General features: G+C 45.2%; 2 protein-coding genes across 2 annotated transcripts in view; one reads left to right on the top strand and one right to left on the bottom strand.

Annotated features, from left to right (window-relative positions):
• Positions 1-258: 258 nt before the first annotated feature.
• Positions 259-3,204, top strand: FAAP24 (FA core complex associated protein 24). Its single transcript, XM_009902761.2, has 5 exons — positions 259-397; positions 935-1,086; positions 1,652-1,791; positions 2,091-2,243; positions 2,760-3,204. Exons 2-5 carry the CDS (start codon positions 975-977, stop codon positions 3,000-3,002), a joined length of 648 nt encoding a protein of 215 aa, XP_009901063.2. The 5' UTR covers positions 259-397; positions 935-974; the 3' UTR covers positions 3,003-3,204.
• A 3,324-nt stretch (positions 3,205-6,528) lies between these two features.
• RHPN2 (rhophilin Rho GTPase binding protein 2) overlaps positions 6,529-14,393 on the bottom strand; it is a 28,947-nt gene continuing 21,082 nt past the window's right edge. The window contains exons 9-15 of the mRNA XM_009902760.2: positions 13,399-13,555; positions 12,822-12,941; positions 12,535-12,729; positions 11,781-11,857; positions 10,910-11,056; positions 8,067-8,222; positions 6,529-6,835 (exon numbers count right to left, since the gene is read on the bottom strand). Of these exons, the coding sequence (XP_009901062.2) occupies positions 6,584-6,835; positions 8,067-8,222; positions 10,910-11,056; positions 11,781-11,857; positions 12,535-12,729; positions 12,822-12,941; positions 13,399-13,555 (1,104 nt within the window). The 3' untranslated portion in view covers positions 6,529-6,583. The remainder of the gene's footprint in view (positions 6,836-8,066; positions 8,223-10,909; positions 11,057-11,780; positions 11,858-12,534; positions 12,730-12,821; positions 12,942-13,398; positions 13,556-14,393) is intronic.

Genomic DNA, 14,393 nt, shown 5'->3' on the forward strand with positions numbered 1-14,393 from the left:
TGACCCGCCAGGTAACAACGGCGCGGCCGATTTGCTGCCGATTTGCGCTCCGCCAATCAGCACGCGCCTTGCTCACTCTTCCCCCGGCCTTAGCAACCTACCAGCGGTGAAGCCCGCCCCATCCTGCTTCCTCATTCGCTCTCGGACTCCGGAGTTGTCGCTTCCTATTGGTGTCCGTCGGTCGGCCGCGCGCTCTGAGGCGGGCTGTTCTCTGCTGTGGGGGTTGCAGAAGCAGCTTCCCAGCCGCGTCCACTGTGTCCCTAGCGGCTCCGGGAAGCGGCTGCTGCTCCTAAAGGTCGCGACACCCAGAGCGGACTTCAGGCTCTTGTGGGCAGGCCAGCAGTGGGCGACGGCTGCCCGTTGGACCCTTTCCCGCTCCTTTCAAAGCAGGTCCCCGGTGAGGACTCGCTCTGGGCCGGACTGTGGCGCAGAGCGGTGGTGGTTGCGGCGGTAGCGCTTCGTCTTCGGTTCTTTTCTTTGAATGTGCCGTAGCGACAAAGATTCCCGTTCTCCTCTAAGGTCAGAACGGCGCGTAAAGATGGCAAACGTAAAAAAAGTCTCTCCCAGCCACTATTAGAATAATCTGGAGACTTCCATCAGCTGAGGGCTGGAGGTGTCTCTGGAGTCAGCTGTGGAGTTGAAGCAGACCTTCTCCCAGCAAGGCGTATGGGTTTGGTTCTTTACCATTTGTGCCTCTCGATTCGGGTGTTTTTCAGACTGTCTAGTAAAGTTGGGAATGGAATTTGCAAGCCAGCAACCTATATTGAAGTAAACAGAGTTGATTACTGATTTTGATATGTTGACCATGACTGCAAGGTGGCTTCAGGAAGGACAGAACATCTCTTCCAGAATATTACAACTAATATTTTTTTAACTCATAAAGTTTGGAACAGGTTTATAAATGTGTTAGTATCTCTTCCACATTTCTTTCTAGGGTATAACTGCTACTGAAGTAAAGCTCTAAAGGAGGTGTAATGACAACGAAAACAAGCTCTCCTGTGACGGCAGGATCTATAGTTGTCCCTTACGGGCATGCGATTGGAAACGAGAAGTGGAGGGGGTCAGAGATAGCCCAAAGGCTACAGGGTAAGCACAGACTGAAAGAGGAAAACCGATTCGGGCAAAGCATTTCTCTCGGATTGTGCTGTACTTTGCACCTGACTGCTCCCGTTTTTGTGGTACAGCCTGTTAGCAGTGTATCCGTGCAATCAGTTCTCATTTGTATAGCTGCTGAGCACTGTGAAGAAGCAGCAGAAGTATCTGCTGCTTGGGAACCGCAGCCAAGGGGCTGTTGTGAATAGACATCTCTACTGAAGTCCCTTGATTGTACGTGCTATGCTGGGATGGTGCTGTCACCTGTTAGCAGAGCAAACTACATGAGGATGATCTCAGTATGTGATGCTTTGTTCAAGTAAAGGGTTTAGTGACAAGCTGTCTGTAGCTTGGAAGTGCTGTTAACTGGCATTTCTAAAGGAGATGCTGTGCTTTGGATTGCTTCTACCAGTTTTGCTTAGAGAGAAGAAAGCCTTTTAAAGAATACAAAGTTTGTTGTTGTCACTGAGATTATTGAGACTGAGAGAAGGTTGTGCTGTCATTATTAGGGTAATTCTAATGACTGCATTTTTTTTCCTTTTAATAATCTCACCCTAAGGGAAAATTAGACTCATCTTTGAAGATGGCTTGGGACTTGTGGATTTCCATCTCTCAAACAGAACTTGCATCTTATATATTTCTGAAGCAGATTTGGTTTCAGGGGATGAATTCAAACGACGATTGGTTCGGTTTAGAAATGTAAGTAATAGGTAGAGAGAAAATGAAAAGTTTTCCATTGGTGTTTGTTTATTCTGTGCTTCTGAAAACATCCTTGTGTGATTTTTTCCAATTCCAGTGGAACTGAACTTTTAAGGTGATAATTTCCACCTGAAAACTAAAAAATTATGCAGCTGTGTTAAGCCTCAGTACTGTTGCTGTGACTTCTGTTCTTCCTCTGATTTGCTTTCAGGCTGCTTATGCTGGAGAGAAATTCTCCCTCTGTTGCATTGCCTCAGCTTGTCGTGAAGAAAGTGTTTTCTTTTTTCCTTTTAACACAGGCCAGCAGCCTCAGAGGAATTGTAATTGCAGAAAAAACCCAAATAAGCGATCAGTACTTCTCAGCAGTACAAAAGCTTGTGGTGCTAGAACTTGGAATGGTGTTGCTTCCTGTGGCAAATCAAGGAGAAGCTTCTCAACTTATTACTCAACTCGTAAGTTTCTGTGTTAGTGGCCAAGCATTTAAACATGGGCCATGAGGAACGTTACCTGTTTTCCTGCAGTCTTGGCTCATTTCAAAAGCATACCTAGGATGTTAAACGAATGCTACATGTTTTGTGGTTTGGGTGTCCTGAGACAGCGATACGGTGATGCAGGTCAGTGGAAAGAGGGCTTATCTGGGAGCAACAGAAAAGTTAAAGAACATGATGCTGGGGTGTTTTTTTTTAACGTGAGCTTGCACTGAGATGACACTGGATAGCATCTCACATTCCTCACTTCGCTGTTAAAAACAGCTGGAGATTTTGCTTTGGCTGGGGCAAACCGTATTGTGTTGATTTCCTAGTGAGGCTTTGAGGATCTGCGTCAAAGCCCTTAGTAAGGGCGCGCTTGAGGAGAGAGCTTGTTTTTAAAACGTCCTGGAGTTGCTGAGACGGGAGAGTATTTAAGAGCGCGCCGCAGAGATCCAGCAGAGGGCGCTCACTGCCTCTCCCGCCTTTGTTTTGCTCCAGGTCCGGGAGCTCAGTAGAGAGCGCAGCAGCAACCCCTTCCTTCGTAAGCAGTACTCGCAGCTCGCAGAGCCAGCCGTGCTTCGGACGGTACAACAAATTCCAGGCGTCGGGAAGACAAAAGCTCTGCTTTTACTGCAGCGCTTTGGAAGCATCCACCAGCTTTGTAATGCATCTGTCAAAGAGCTCGAGCTAGCAGTTGGACAGACAGTAGCACAACAAACTCACAGTTTTTTGTGTTCCTGACATGCACTTGTAGTGCTGTTTTGGAAAACAAAGACTTGTTTGTTTCTTGGGAATTACAAAATTGTTGTTTAATACTCATATATCATTGTAATTTCTATAATCCAGATAGCAACTGGAGGGTGTTCTTTACAGCTGTACTGCTCCTGGTGATTGTCACGGCTCAATCTACTTGGAAAGAAGATGTTTTCCATCTTTATTGTACAGAAAAGTAGTCAGAAAAAGCTGTCCCTTCCAGCATTCCCAGAAAAAAAGGAAAAGCAGTTTGCTTGCCTTCATTTGTCTTACAGAAATAAAGGCTTTGTCACTAAGTGGATGGTGTTACCTTCTCAAGAGCTGTGCTGAACATGAGTTACAGGGCTTTACCAAAGCTGGAGAGTGGTATCTGTGATTTATAACTTCTTGGAGCTCCTTTGGAAAGCCCTACTGGAATATAATCTGACTAAACACTGACTGATTTCTTGGCTTCCTCTTTCAGTTCACAGGGCGTTATCAAATGTATTCCTTGTTGTCTAATTATTCAAAAGCTTGGTTAGTTCATGTTGGACTTGCAATTTATTGCAGTTATTGCAATCTATGTTCAAGATAATTAATGTCTAAGTATAAAATATCAATTATATGCTGCAAGGAAAATAATATGGAAGCTTTGATCAAAACATGTAAGTCAATCTATTCTTAAAGTAGTCATCTTTTTGAGAGTTATTTGTAAAGAGGAGTTGTTTTCATGACATTCATTCTATTTTAGACTAGGTTCTTATCCTATGTAGTACAATTGCCTTTTACTTTATGTACTGACTCAGGGGTGTGTGAAAAGCTTCTTTCATACAGCAGGAAGCTGATCTGTAGCCTGGGCAGCAGGAAGCCCTGTTGTTTATAGTGATTTCTTACTTGGGATGAAAAGAAAATTTGGCCACAAATATTTAATTAATGTACTGAAAAATAAACATCAGACTTCATGGAACAACAGAACAAGATACTACTTTCTTAGAAGCAGGGAATGCTTAAGCTTCTTTGTAACTCTCTCTGGATTTTGTCTCTCAGCTGTTGTCATTTTGCTATGGAGACTGGCTTTCACATCTGAAGGTATGTTGGTGGTGCAAGGCAAATGCCTTTTTACTCCTTGTGCTGGGTTAACGCCCGTCCTGGAAACAAAGGGGGGAAGGGCTTGTGAGTGTTTTGCCCTCCCTGCAGGGTGTTTTCCCCCTGTTCCATTTCCCCCTCCCTGCCCAGCTAGGGTATAAAAAGGGAGGGCATTGCAGCTGTTAGCTTTTTGGCTCCTGCCGTCCTGGACAAGAGCTACTGCAGCTGCTTTCCTGCTCCTCTGCCACATGGTTGGGCCTGATCCTTCTCCCTGCTGCCTCCATGCCTCCTCAGAGAAAAACTGGTTTTGTATTCTTCCTCTTTGTCCCCCTCCTATCCATCCTTGTCCCTTGCCCTTGTGAACCTTACCTGTTACTGTTATATATATATATATTGTTTAAAGAAAACTCTTTACCTCTCTACTTCCAAGCTGACTCCAAATTATTGCTTGGTGGATTTGCTCCTTCCCTTTTTTGCTCTCTGTTGGGAGGGAGGAGGGGGAAGCAGGGGAGAGATTCTCAGCCTTGCCCCCATCTGAGCTCTTAACTCCCAGTTAAGGCTCAAACCACTACATTCCTTCAAACAGCCACCTGTTTAGTGCCTTAAACAAAGTTCAATTAGACTAGTAACAATTAGTAGTAATAGATTAGTAGTTCAGCCTATAATTCTATTGCAAACCTTTCTTTCCAGGGCATTATAGCCTTACACATCTTTGTGGATGGAAACTTGTTACAAATGTTCCTGTGGTCTGAGCAAGACTGTAACTTGCTGTGAAACCAGGGCTTGCCTTAAGTAAGCTGCTATCTACTACACCCTGCCAAAGGAGGCTTTAGTTAGCCGACAAGAAAACTGTAAGCGTGGCAGGGTGTATTTGCAGGAGGACCATCACAGTGGGCTGAGGGAAGTGAAGAGCTGGAAAGGTGATTGGTGTGGCTCTGCTAAAGATTGCCTGAGTCGGGCAGGAAGGATAGTGCTATGGCAGGGTCTGGGATGGGTGTATGGCTGCTGCTGTGCCAGTATGGGAAAGAGGCACCGCTGCAAACACCTGTGAAGAGCAGCTACCAAGGGCAGGCGAGTCACAAGTCATTCACAGCACTTTATAATGTAACCTTTATAGGGAAACTAGACATCTGTCAACACGCTTTCAGGAAGGAAGTTTTAGGCTATAATTGGTAAGTTCCTGTGTTATACAACATAAACTTCTAAGATGGTTTCTTAGCTCTTTGCAAGCAGCATTATGGAAACGCCCAAGAGGTAAATAGTCAAAGCCCGTCAGTTATGCTGTGTCACTCAAGGTGTAGCAGAATCAAGAAGCTACTACCAAATGGCAGCATCTGATTTTTATTATTAAATAAGTGTCATCAACATATTTACAACCATTACATAAGAAACTAAAAACAAGTGACAACTTTAAACTTCGCACCCGCATGCACACTTTGCCCTTAAGTTTTGAGTATCAAACAGCGAATATCTACTCTGTAGATGGCAACATTAACTAACACTACAGTGTTAGCAATTAGCAACTCATTTCAATTTCAGAAAACAGGAGAAGCTCAAAGAAATACCGAGTTATTTGTCACACTCCTTAACGCAGAGCCAATATTTGCTCATTAATTGTTCCAAGGGGAGGAGGAGGATTTTGTATCCCTTTATTTTTATCATGCCAAGTATTATTCTGCCATTCAAGACTTCTTATGGTTTGAAGCATCAATACAATTTATGGGCTCTTGATCAATACACTGGAACACGTCAGTTTTGAGGTTAGTTCCCCAGCTCTCACTCAGCTTTAACAAGACTACTGAGCCACAAGTCTTATGGTAACCAGATTAAATGTTTATAAGTTTGGAATAAAGTCTTATTTTAATAATTGAACCATCAGGCATCAGAAAAAGAGCAGGGTAAAAAGCCTTCTGCAGTTTGAAAGATCTCTTGACTTCTAAGCCTTCTAATCTCTTCCAGAGTTAAACTGTTCAGCAGAATACACCTAGGGCTCCCAGAATGAGAATGGCTGTGTATAAAAGCCACAGCCTGCCCTGCCCCTTGGCACCAGGCTGGTGTATCTGAGGGACATTCTTCTCCCTTGCCTGTGCTTTGACAAGATAACTTTATAGTATTCAGTGGTTTAGTGTTGGCTCTACACTTTCACAGCAAAATCATCCTTTACCGTGTCCCCTATTATGCATGCAGCATCGTCTGTAATAAATAACTCCCATTATCATTGTTATAAAATACTAGTCCTCATACTGTATTTTGAAATTCCAAAGGAATTCAGTCCTGTAAGCAATGATATCTACAACTTGTTATTGCAGACCTCCCAAACTGCTTCATTCTAGCTTCACATACTTTAGTTTTTGCTAGCCCCTGACCTCTGTAGTGGCTCAATGCACAGTGCAGCCAGCAGCACTTGTCTGAACTCATACACACACATCTAAAGAGAAAACTGCTCCATTTTTTTATGTACATCTAAGAGAAAAATACCATGGTAACAGGTCCTGAGGAGAGATTCAGTACAATGAACTTTCTGAATTCAGAAGTGTGAAGGGAGAAAGCTTCTTCTTAATGTGGGAACTTCCAGCCACAGCTGAAGGAAGACAGAGGGTGCTTGCAGCTTTCTGCCTATTCTTAGTTCCCCAACTTAGAAAAGGCAGTTTCAGTGGGGTTTTCTTAGTCTGACCAATCTTATCCTCTTCCATGGCTAAACAGATTAAGGAGTAGGTCTTCTGCATTCCCACAGAATAAGTTGCACTCTTGCTATGCTGTAGGAAAAAGAGAAGCATCATAAGAATCAGTCGCCCAAAATGGGTCAAAATTTTGAAGCTAACAAAAGGTTACTGTGCAGATGGTCTTCCAAGGCAGAGAACAGCAAGCTCTCTGTGCCAATGACATTCTAAGGGAACACAAGGCTCTTCAGAGTGCTGTGACTCTGGCATTCTGCCCATGTAGGCTCAGGGGTATAGGAAGCAGTGTGCAGGGACGCTTGAGTCTCTTCCGTGGACCATGCTAGGGTGCCCACTGGCTTCTGGCCTAGCTCCATGGTAGCTATCTTGACCTCTGCAAAGCTTAACTTGGTAGCTCTTGCACAAAGCTCTGAGGAGGAGAATTGCTGTCCTTGGATAGGTTCCATGTTCACTGCAACTATGACAAGAGCTAGCGTAGGACATTCTTTTGGGATTCACTGCCTTATCTCAGCTGCGCCCCACAGCAGTTTGTTTCTGTTCCAGCCTTTTGTTTCCAGTAGCAGTTTGGAAGGGCAGGTGTGCAATTCCTGATTTTCAGTAGGGAAAAATCAGCTTAAACAGAGGAAGAAAACCTAGCAGTACCAAGAGCACACTGATCACTTCTAAGGCAACAGTATGTCAGTGTCTAAGCTTGCCAGGGAATGCTGGAAGCACGAAACAGTGGATTTAGCTGAACTATGGTTTCTCCGACACTGCAAACAAGTTTAAGTTCTTTACAGCTTAACATTTATAAATCTTGTGAGCATTTTTTAGTAGTCTAAAGCTTCTACAGTAGCTTAGTAACTGACTAGATAGTTAAAATCCACCAAAATAAAGGGTACCTACACGCATCAGTGCCCTGATAAAATGTCACAGATTATTTATGTTAGCAGTGCATAAAGAATAAGCACGTGGTCTTGGATGTCCTATTTAATTCCATTTTTGTTCCACTGTGCTTTTCCAGTGCTGGACAGGGTCGTTTCTCCATCCTCTGGGACAAGTTAGGAGAACATATAACATGCCCTGAAATTTATAAAGCAATCAAAGTAGCTTCACTACAAGAAACCCCCCACCCAATGATTCTTATGGGCCCAGACTGTACTCCAGCTTGTGAAGTCCTGATGATTGAAGCAGACTATTTAAAACTGAGCACATGCCTGAATGCTTCACATGTTCACTGGTGGAGTGGGATGTCTGACTCCATCTAAGTAAACAATCAGGGACACTGAAAAGACTCGAAGGTGTGCCATCTGTAAAACACATCACATACCATGGAGGCTGCTGTGTCCTGGCAGCTGATGACCTCCATCTCAATGGGCTGCTCTCCCACGCTGTTCAATTTTTCTAGCACCTCATTCACGCCAAGCCACTTGCAGTCCACCCCGCCAACTGAAACAACGTAGTCACCTTCCTTCAGGCCCATTGACTGTCAAAAAAAATGTGCACAAGTTATTATCTGGAACCATAAAGATGCATGAAACATTTTTGTCATCATCCAGTATCTGCCCTAAAGGCACTTTCCTCTTAGATGCTGTAATGCCATTGTCTGGCCAGAGGTGGAACAGAGGTGAGCACAGAACCATGCAGCTCCTTGAAGCACACCAGTTACCTGCGTGGCTTAGCCACTGGTACATGTGATTAAGGCATGCTCACTTTACCTCTTCTTTATGACCTTTTCACTTCTCTCCTGAAGCAAGTGAAACCTGTTTTTTACCACCCCATCATTCCCCACAGGGTGTTTTCTCATTGTTATTGTGTTTCTTCAGTACGTTCATTTGTACTTCTGTGGTGGCTTCTGCCTTTCCTGTAGCTAAACTATGGTCATCACTTTGTGTTGCTTTATCCCTTTGTTGTTTCCCCCAAAAGAACAACCTATTGGAAGCAATAACATGTTATTTCCCCTCTTTTACCTTAGGCACATACTACTTTGCCTTCCCTTCCTGATCCTCATCTTTGTTGTAGGAAAAAAAATTAGAGAGGCAAAGGCCCAGTTGGAACTGAAGCTGGCCACCTCTGTCAAAGACAATAAAAAGCATTTTTACAACTACATTAACACTAAAAAGAAGGGCAAGAAGAACCTCCACTCCTTATTGGACCTGGAGGGGAACACTGTGACTGAAGACAAGGAAAAGGCTGAGGTCCTGAACACCTTCTTTGCCTCAGTGTTTAAAGCAAGGCAGGAGTTCAGGACGAGTGGCCTCCTGAGCTGGGCCATGGGGTCGGGGAGCAGTGTAATGCCCCAGAAATCCATGAGGAATTTGTTCAGGACCTGCTGAGCCACTTGGACACTCACAAGTCCATGGGACCGGATGGGATCCATCCTAGGGTGCTGAGAGAGCTAGCAGATGAGCTGGCCAAGCTGCTCTCCATCATTTTCCTCCAGTCCTGGCTCACTGGAGAGGTCCCAGATGACTGAAACTGGCCAACGTGGTCCCCATCCACAAGAAGGGACAGATGGAGGAACCTGGAAACTCCAGGCCTGGCAGCCTGACCTCAGTGCCAGGGAAAGTGATGGAGCAGATTATCCTGGCAGCAATAACTGCGCACCTGAAGGATGGCCAAGGGCTCAGGTCCAGCCAACACGGACTTAAGAGGGGCAGGTCCTGCCTCTCCAACCTGATCTCCTTCTATGATCAGGTGACTGTCTGGTGGACGTGGGGAGGCCTGTGGATGTGGTCTGCCTGGACTTCAGCAAGGCCTTTGATACTGTCCCCCACAGCAAACTGCTGGCTAAGCTGTCAGCTCATGGCTTGGACTGCAACACTCTGTGCTGGGTTAGGAACTGGCTGGAGGGCCAAGCCCAGAGAGTGGTGGTGAATGGTGCCACATCCAGCTGGTGGCCAGTCACCAGTGGCGTCCCCCAGGGATCAGTGTTGGGCCCCATCCTCTTTAACATCTTCATTGATGATCTGGATGAGGGCATTGAGTCAGTCATCAGCAAATTTGCAGATGACACCAAGTTGGGAACAGATGTTAGTCAGTTAGAGGGTGGAAGGGCTCTGCAGAGGGACCTCGACCGACTGCACAGATGGGCAGAGTCCAATGGGATGGCATTCAACAAGTCCAAGTGCCGGGTGCTGCACTTTGGCCACAGCAACCCCATGCAGAGCTACAGGCTGGGGTCAGAGTGGCTGGAGAGCTGCCAAACAGAGAGGGACCTGGGGGTGCTGATCGACAGCTGCCTAAACATGAGCCAGCAGTGTGCCCAGGTGGCCAAGAAGGCCAATGGCATCCTGGCCTGCATTAGGAATAGTGTGGTCAGCAGGAGCAGGGAGGTCATTGTGCCCCTGTCCTCTGCATTGGTTAGGCCACACCTTGAGTACTGTGTCCAGTGCTGGGCCCCTCAGTTTAAGAAGGACATTGAGACACTTGAACGTGTCCAGAGAAGGGCAAAAAGGCTGGGGAGAGGAGGAGAGGCTGAGGGAGCTGGGATTGTTTAGCTTGGAGAAGAGGAGGCTCAGGGGTGACCTCATTGCTCTCTACAACTACCTGAAAGGTGGTTGTAGCCAGGAAGGGGTTGGTCTCTTCTCCCAGGCCACCAGCACCAGAACAAGGGGACACAGTCTCAAGCTGTGCCAGGGGAAGTTTAGGCTTGAGGTGAGGAGAAAGTTCTTCACTGAGCGAGTCATTCGTCACTGGAATGTGCTGCCCAGGGAGGTGGGGGACTCACCATCCCTGAAGGTGTTCAAGAGGAGATTGGCCGTGGCACTTGGTACCATGGTCTAGTCATGGGGTTTGTGGTGTCAGGTTGGACTCAGTGATCCTCGAGGTCTCTTCCAACCTTGGCAATACTGTGTGATACTCTGTGTGTGTGATACTCTGTAAAGCCTTTCTCTCTTCTAACTTTCTGAATTAAATGCAGAATAACTTTAGGGGTTTGGAAATGTTTATCTGTTAAATGTGAACAGGGGGAGAAATGCAGCTCTAGTTTAGTGTGATGTCAGGGATGAGGATACTTTTGACACCTAAGGTTCAGTTTGTATGAGCTGGTTACACTGATGTATACTAGAACTCAATGAATCACAGACAAGTACGGACAAGCCAAAGTTACACACAAACACTGTAATGGTGGAGTCTAGACAAAGATTGTCAATGTTGCACCATTGTACTTACTGCTGCAGAACAAACTGGATCAAGGCAATAGATCTGGACTGGTGAACCTCCTTTAAGACTGAATCCCAGCGCTCCTGCTTCACAGTGGATGCGAATGGGACGTGGAGCTGTCCATCGCTGCTTGGCTGAGAACACTGCCAGTGGGCCCTGGAGGCGACAGCAGCAGGCACACTGTGGGTTACTCTCATTTGTAGGTAAGCAATGTCTAATTTTTTACATTACAATGCTTTAGGCTCATCTTGTGTAGCTTTTACTCAGGTTAACTTCCATTTCAGTGGAACAACGAGATTTACCCCAAAATTTAAGATGTTCCCTGATGTGGTCAGCTTTACTTCATGACTGCTCAGGTGATGCTTCAGAGTGGGATGAGACAAAACGCCAAGTTGTTCTGAGATCTCTTACTGCAGCAAGCTCCAAGGTCTTGTATGACTCCAATTTGGAGGAGATAAATTGTTTCATGAAACATTTCATGTTCTGATCCTAACCACAATTCCCAGTTCCCTTTGCTCGCTGACACACAGAGCCACCGGAAAGGCTGTCTGTGTAGCACACACCGTTACACCTTCTGCTGCCCAGCTCCAGCTGCTTCTCCCCACCCCCAAAAAGTGTGCAGTTACCCACTGGAAACTTCAGGGAGCTTCTAGGAAGGTTATCAAGGGTGAATACTACATAAAGCCACACACAACTGGCACTCTGATTCTTTGCTAGCCTCAAGTGGACTTACACCTCTGAAGCAAGGAGTGATCTCTCCAATAACTTCTGGAAAACCTATTTACTGCAGGGTCATTTTTCAGGGTGAAATACTTGTGTCCCTTCCCTCCTGTTTGCTAGCAGAGCAACAGAGGTGGGTCAGCAGGAGTACATCACATACCAGCCTGTGGAAGAAGTCCTTCACTTTGACCTTGGAAAACTGTGGCGCAATGACTTCTATTTTGTGCTCTGTTTTAGCTAAAACAAAACAAAAACCAAGTTAATTTTAAAAGAGGTACAAATTTATTTTTCTTGTGTTTCAAGCCAGATGCGAATTTTTCCTGTGCCCAGAAAAACTCATTCTTGCAGAAATGTGCAAAGACTGCCTTAAAAATATCTTCTGAGCTCAAAGCATCAATACAGAAACCTGAACTCAATCCATCAAAATGAGCCCAGGTTATCATCCTCTTTGTTTGCCTTTGACAAATATTTAAAGCCAGCTCTCATTCCTTCCCACTGCTTTTAATATAAAGAGTTGGAGGAGCTGGACTGGGATAGGAAGAACCAACAGCAATCAAATTGAGTTACTGATTTAGAGCAGGCAAGAGTTGTGCTCCAAGAGGCAGGTACTGCTTCTCCTCTGGGTGATTTCAGCTGTTAAAGTTTGCCCACTGTGTCTAGCTCACAATATAGTCACCATATAAAAGCTGCAGTGTAAATAATAACCACTGTTACCTACCCTGGAAAATGATGTGGCCAGAAACACTGTGAAGCAGCTGTATCAAACTAACTGATCTGTAAGGAATCTGAGCAGACAGGTACAGTTTATAACCTGTACCTTGTTTCTGCTGTGGATGGATGCATGTCGTACATGGGGCAGGTCCCATGGGGGCAGGCAGTGAGATAACCTATTACTGTTAGCACTGCATACTCACCAGTGATGTCTGGAGCCTGGATTAGGCTGAGAAAGTCATCCTCTGTCTCCTGCTGAGAATATTTGAGCAGCGAGCGCTTGTGAGCAGCTGTCAGAACCTCCTGAAGCACGTCAATGTTTCGAAGCTTCTTGCACAGCCCGCAGACCCTCAGGGCTTCCTCATGGCACACCACGGCTTTGCGCAGATGCGCCTTCCCTGAGCAAACACAGAGAGACTCCGGCTCATCCTCCAGAGACAGCAAACCCAGGTAAAACCCAGGCACTTCTCAGAGAACAGCTGCCACTTACCTAATTGTTTTCTCTGGACTTTGTCCTTTAAAAGGCTGAGAGCCATCAGACCTTCAGGCATGTGGTCATACAGCTGGGACAAAGCTTTCTCCTGCTGGTCCTCATCATCACCAGCCTGCACTGTAACAGTCGACAGAGAACATTACACACCTCTGGGGACTGTTCCTGTAGGTGTGGTGCTGTGTAGTTATTGCTGCCTTCTCTCCAAATGCAGCCAGAGATTTTTACACATATCTATTGATGGACATTTCAAGTTCTTAGGACTTGTATCAGTTTTATCACCTGCAGCATGCAAGCAATACTGATGTGCCAGAACACACTGACAGGAACTGAACAATGTAATAGCATGTAACAGATAGAATATTTCTTTTGTTTCTGTACCAAGTTAATAATCTAACTTTCACATTTTTCTGTAAAGGACAAAAAAGCATGGCCTCATGTCTGGACAGGGAAATGACCAGAAATTAACATACATTGAACCCTGCAAAGTTCCTGATTCCTAGTCTTAGAGCAAATGACAACTGTTGGTGTGCCTGCTGCTCTTTATAGGAATATACAGAAAATGTGTAACTCTTACGTTCGTGGTCACACAGAAAGGTGGCAATGAAGTAATGTGCCAGAGCTTTGTAATGGTCTGACTTTATCTGTGCCAGCTTAGACCAGGAGTAGGGGATGTTCTCTTTCACTGGTTCCTGATTCATTGCAGTGTTAACCAGCATGTAAACCTCTCCCACCTGAAATAAAGCACAGAACTGAAGTTTGAGAATTCAACAATTTAACATTAGTTATTTAGGTGCTCAGGTAAGGGATATTCTTTTCAGCCTTAAAATAGCTTTATGTGCATCACATCAAAGAAGGTTATTAGAAAAGGTTAAAATGGGTTGGAAATAAGTTTTGAGACAATCTGAAGTTCCATCATTGATTTTTGTCTTACAAGAAAAGTAAGTTTTGTACAAGAATAGATAGACTGAGTCAATCTACATAGCTTCAGGGTTCAATAAATCACCACAGATTAAACATTTCTAATTTACAAGTACACCTCATTGGGTTAAATCATCTGAGAAAAAGAGTGAAGCACATTACTTACACAGTAGGCTCAGTAGGCTGGTGCTTCACTTCTGAAACTGTGGGGGTCATACCTAGCCTTAAGTTTGTGTGGCTTAGTTAAAACTGGGCTGCTATCCTCCGTGCACAGTAAATTCAATAGCTTTTCAAGCAGTGAGTGGATCAAACAGCTCCAGCTGACAGAATCCACAAATCCTTCCCCTGCAGATAAAGTCCTGCAGATAAAGCAGGGGGGCTTTACAGGCTTGGGAGGAGAGGCTCTGCCCATTTATTTGGTATGGAACCAGTTACAGACCTGCTGTTCTGAAATGGCTCAGAAAGCACATTCAGATCTTGCTGGCATACCCAGTCTTTGATGTCAACCTGTTGGGGCACAACCTGACTCAAACACTTGTCAGGTAAGTCCAAAGGCTGCAGCTAGCAATCTGACTGCACATCAGGGTCCTTCCCCCAGTTACAATTTAGTTGTTCTTTTGGACTTCAGCTTTTTAGGTTTGCATAACCCCC

The sequence above is a fragment of the Dryobates pubescens genome, chromosome 19, assembly GCF_014839835.1.
Source record: "Dryobates pubescens isolate bDryPub1 chromosome 19, bDryPub1.pri, whole genome shotgun sequence".
Lineage (NCBI taxonomy): Eukaryota > Metazoa > Chordata > Aves > Piciformes > Picidae > Dryobates > Dryobates pubescens.

Bases quoted from the DNA above. Each gene is read 5' to 3' on its own strand.
- FAAP24 (XM_009902761.2), top strand. From the start codon at position 975: ATGACAACGAAAACAAGCTCTCCTGTGACGGCAGGATCTATAGTTGTC. The intron at 1,087-1,651 runs GTAAGCACAGAC...TCTCACCCTAAG, and splicing joins GATAGCCCAAAGGCTACAGG to GGAAAATTAGACTCATCTTT. The intron at 1,792-2,090 runs GTAAGTAATAGG...CTTTTAACACAG, and splicing joins GATTGGTTCGGTTTAGAAAT to GCCAGCAGCCTCAGAGGAAT.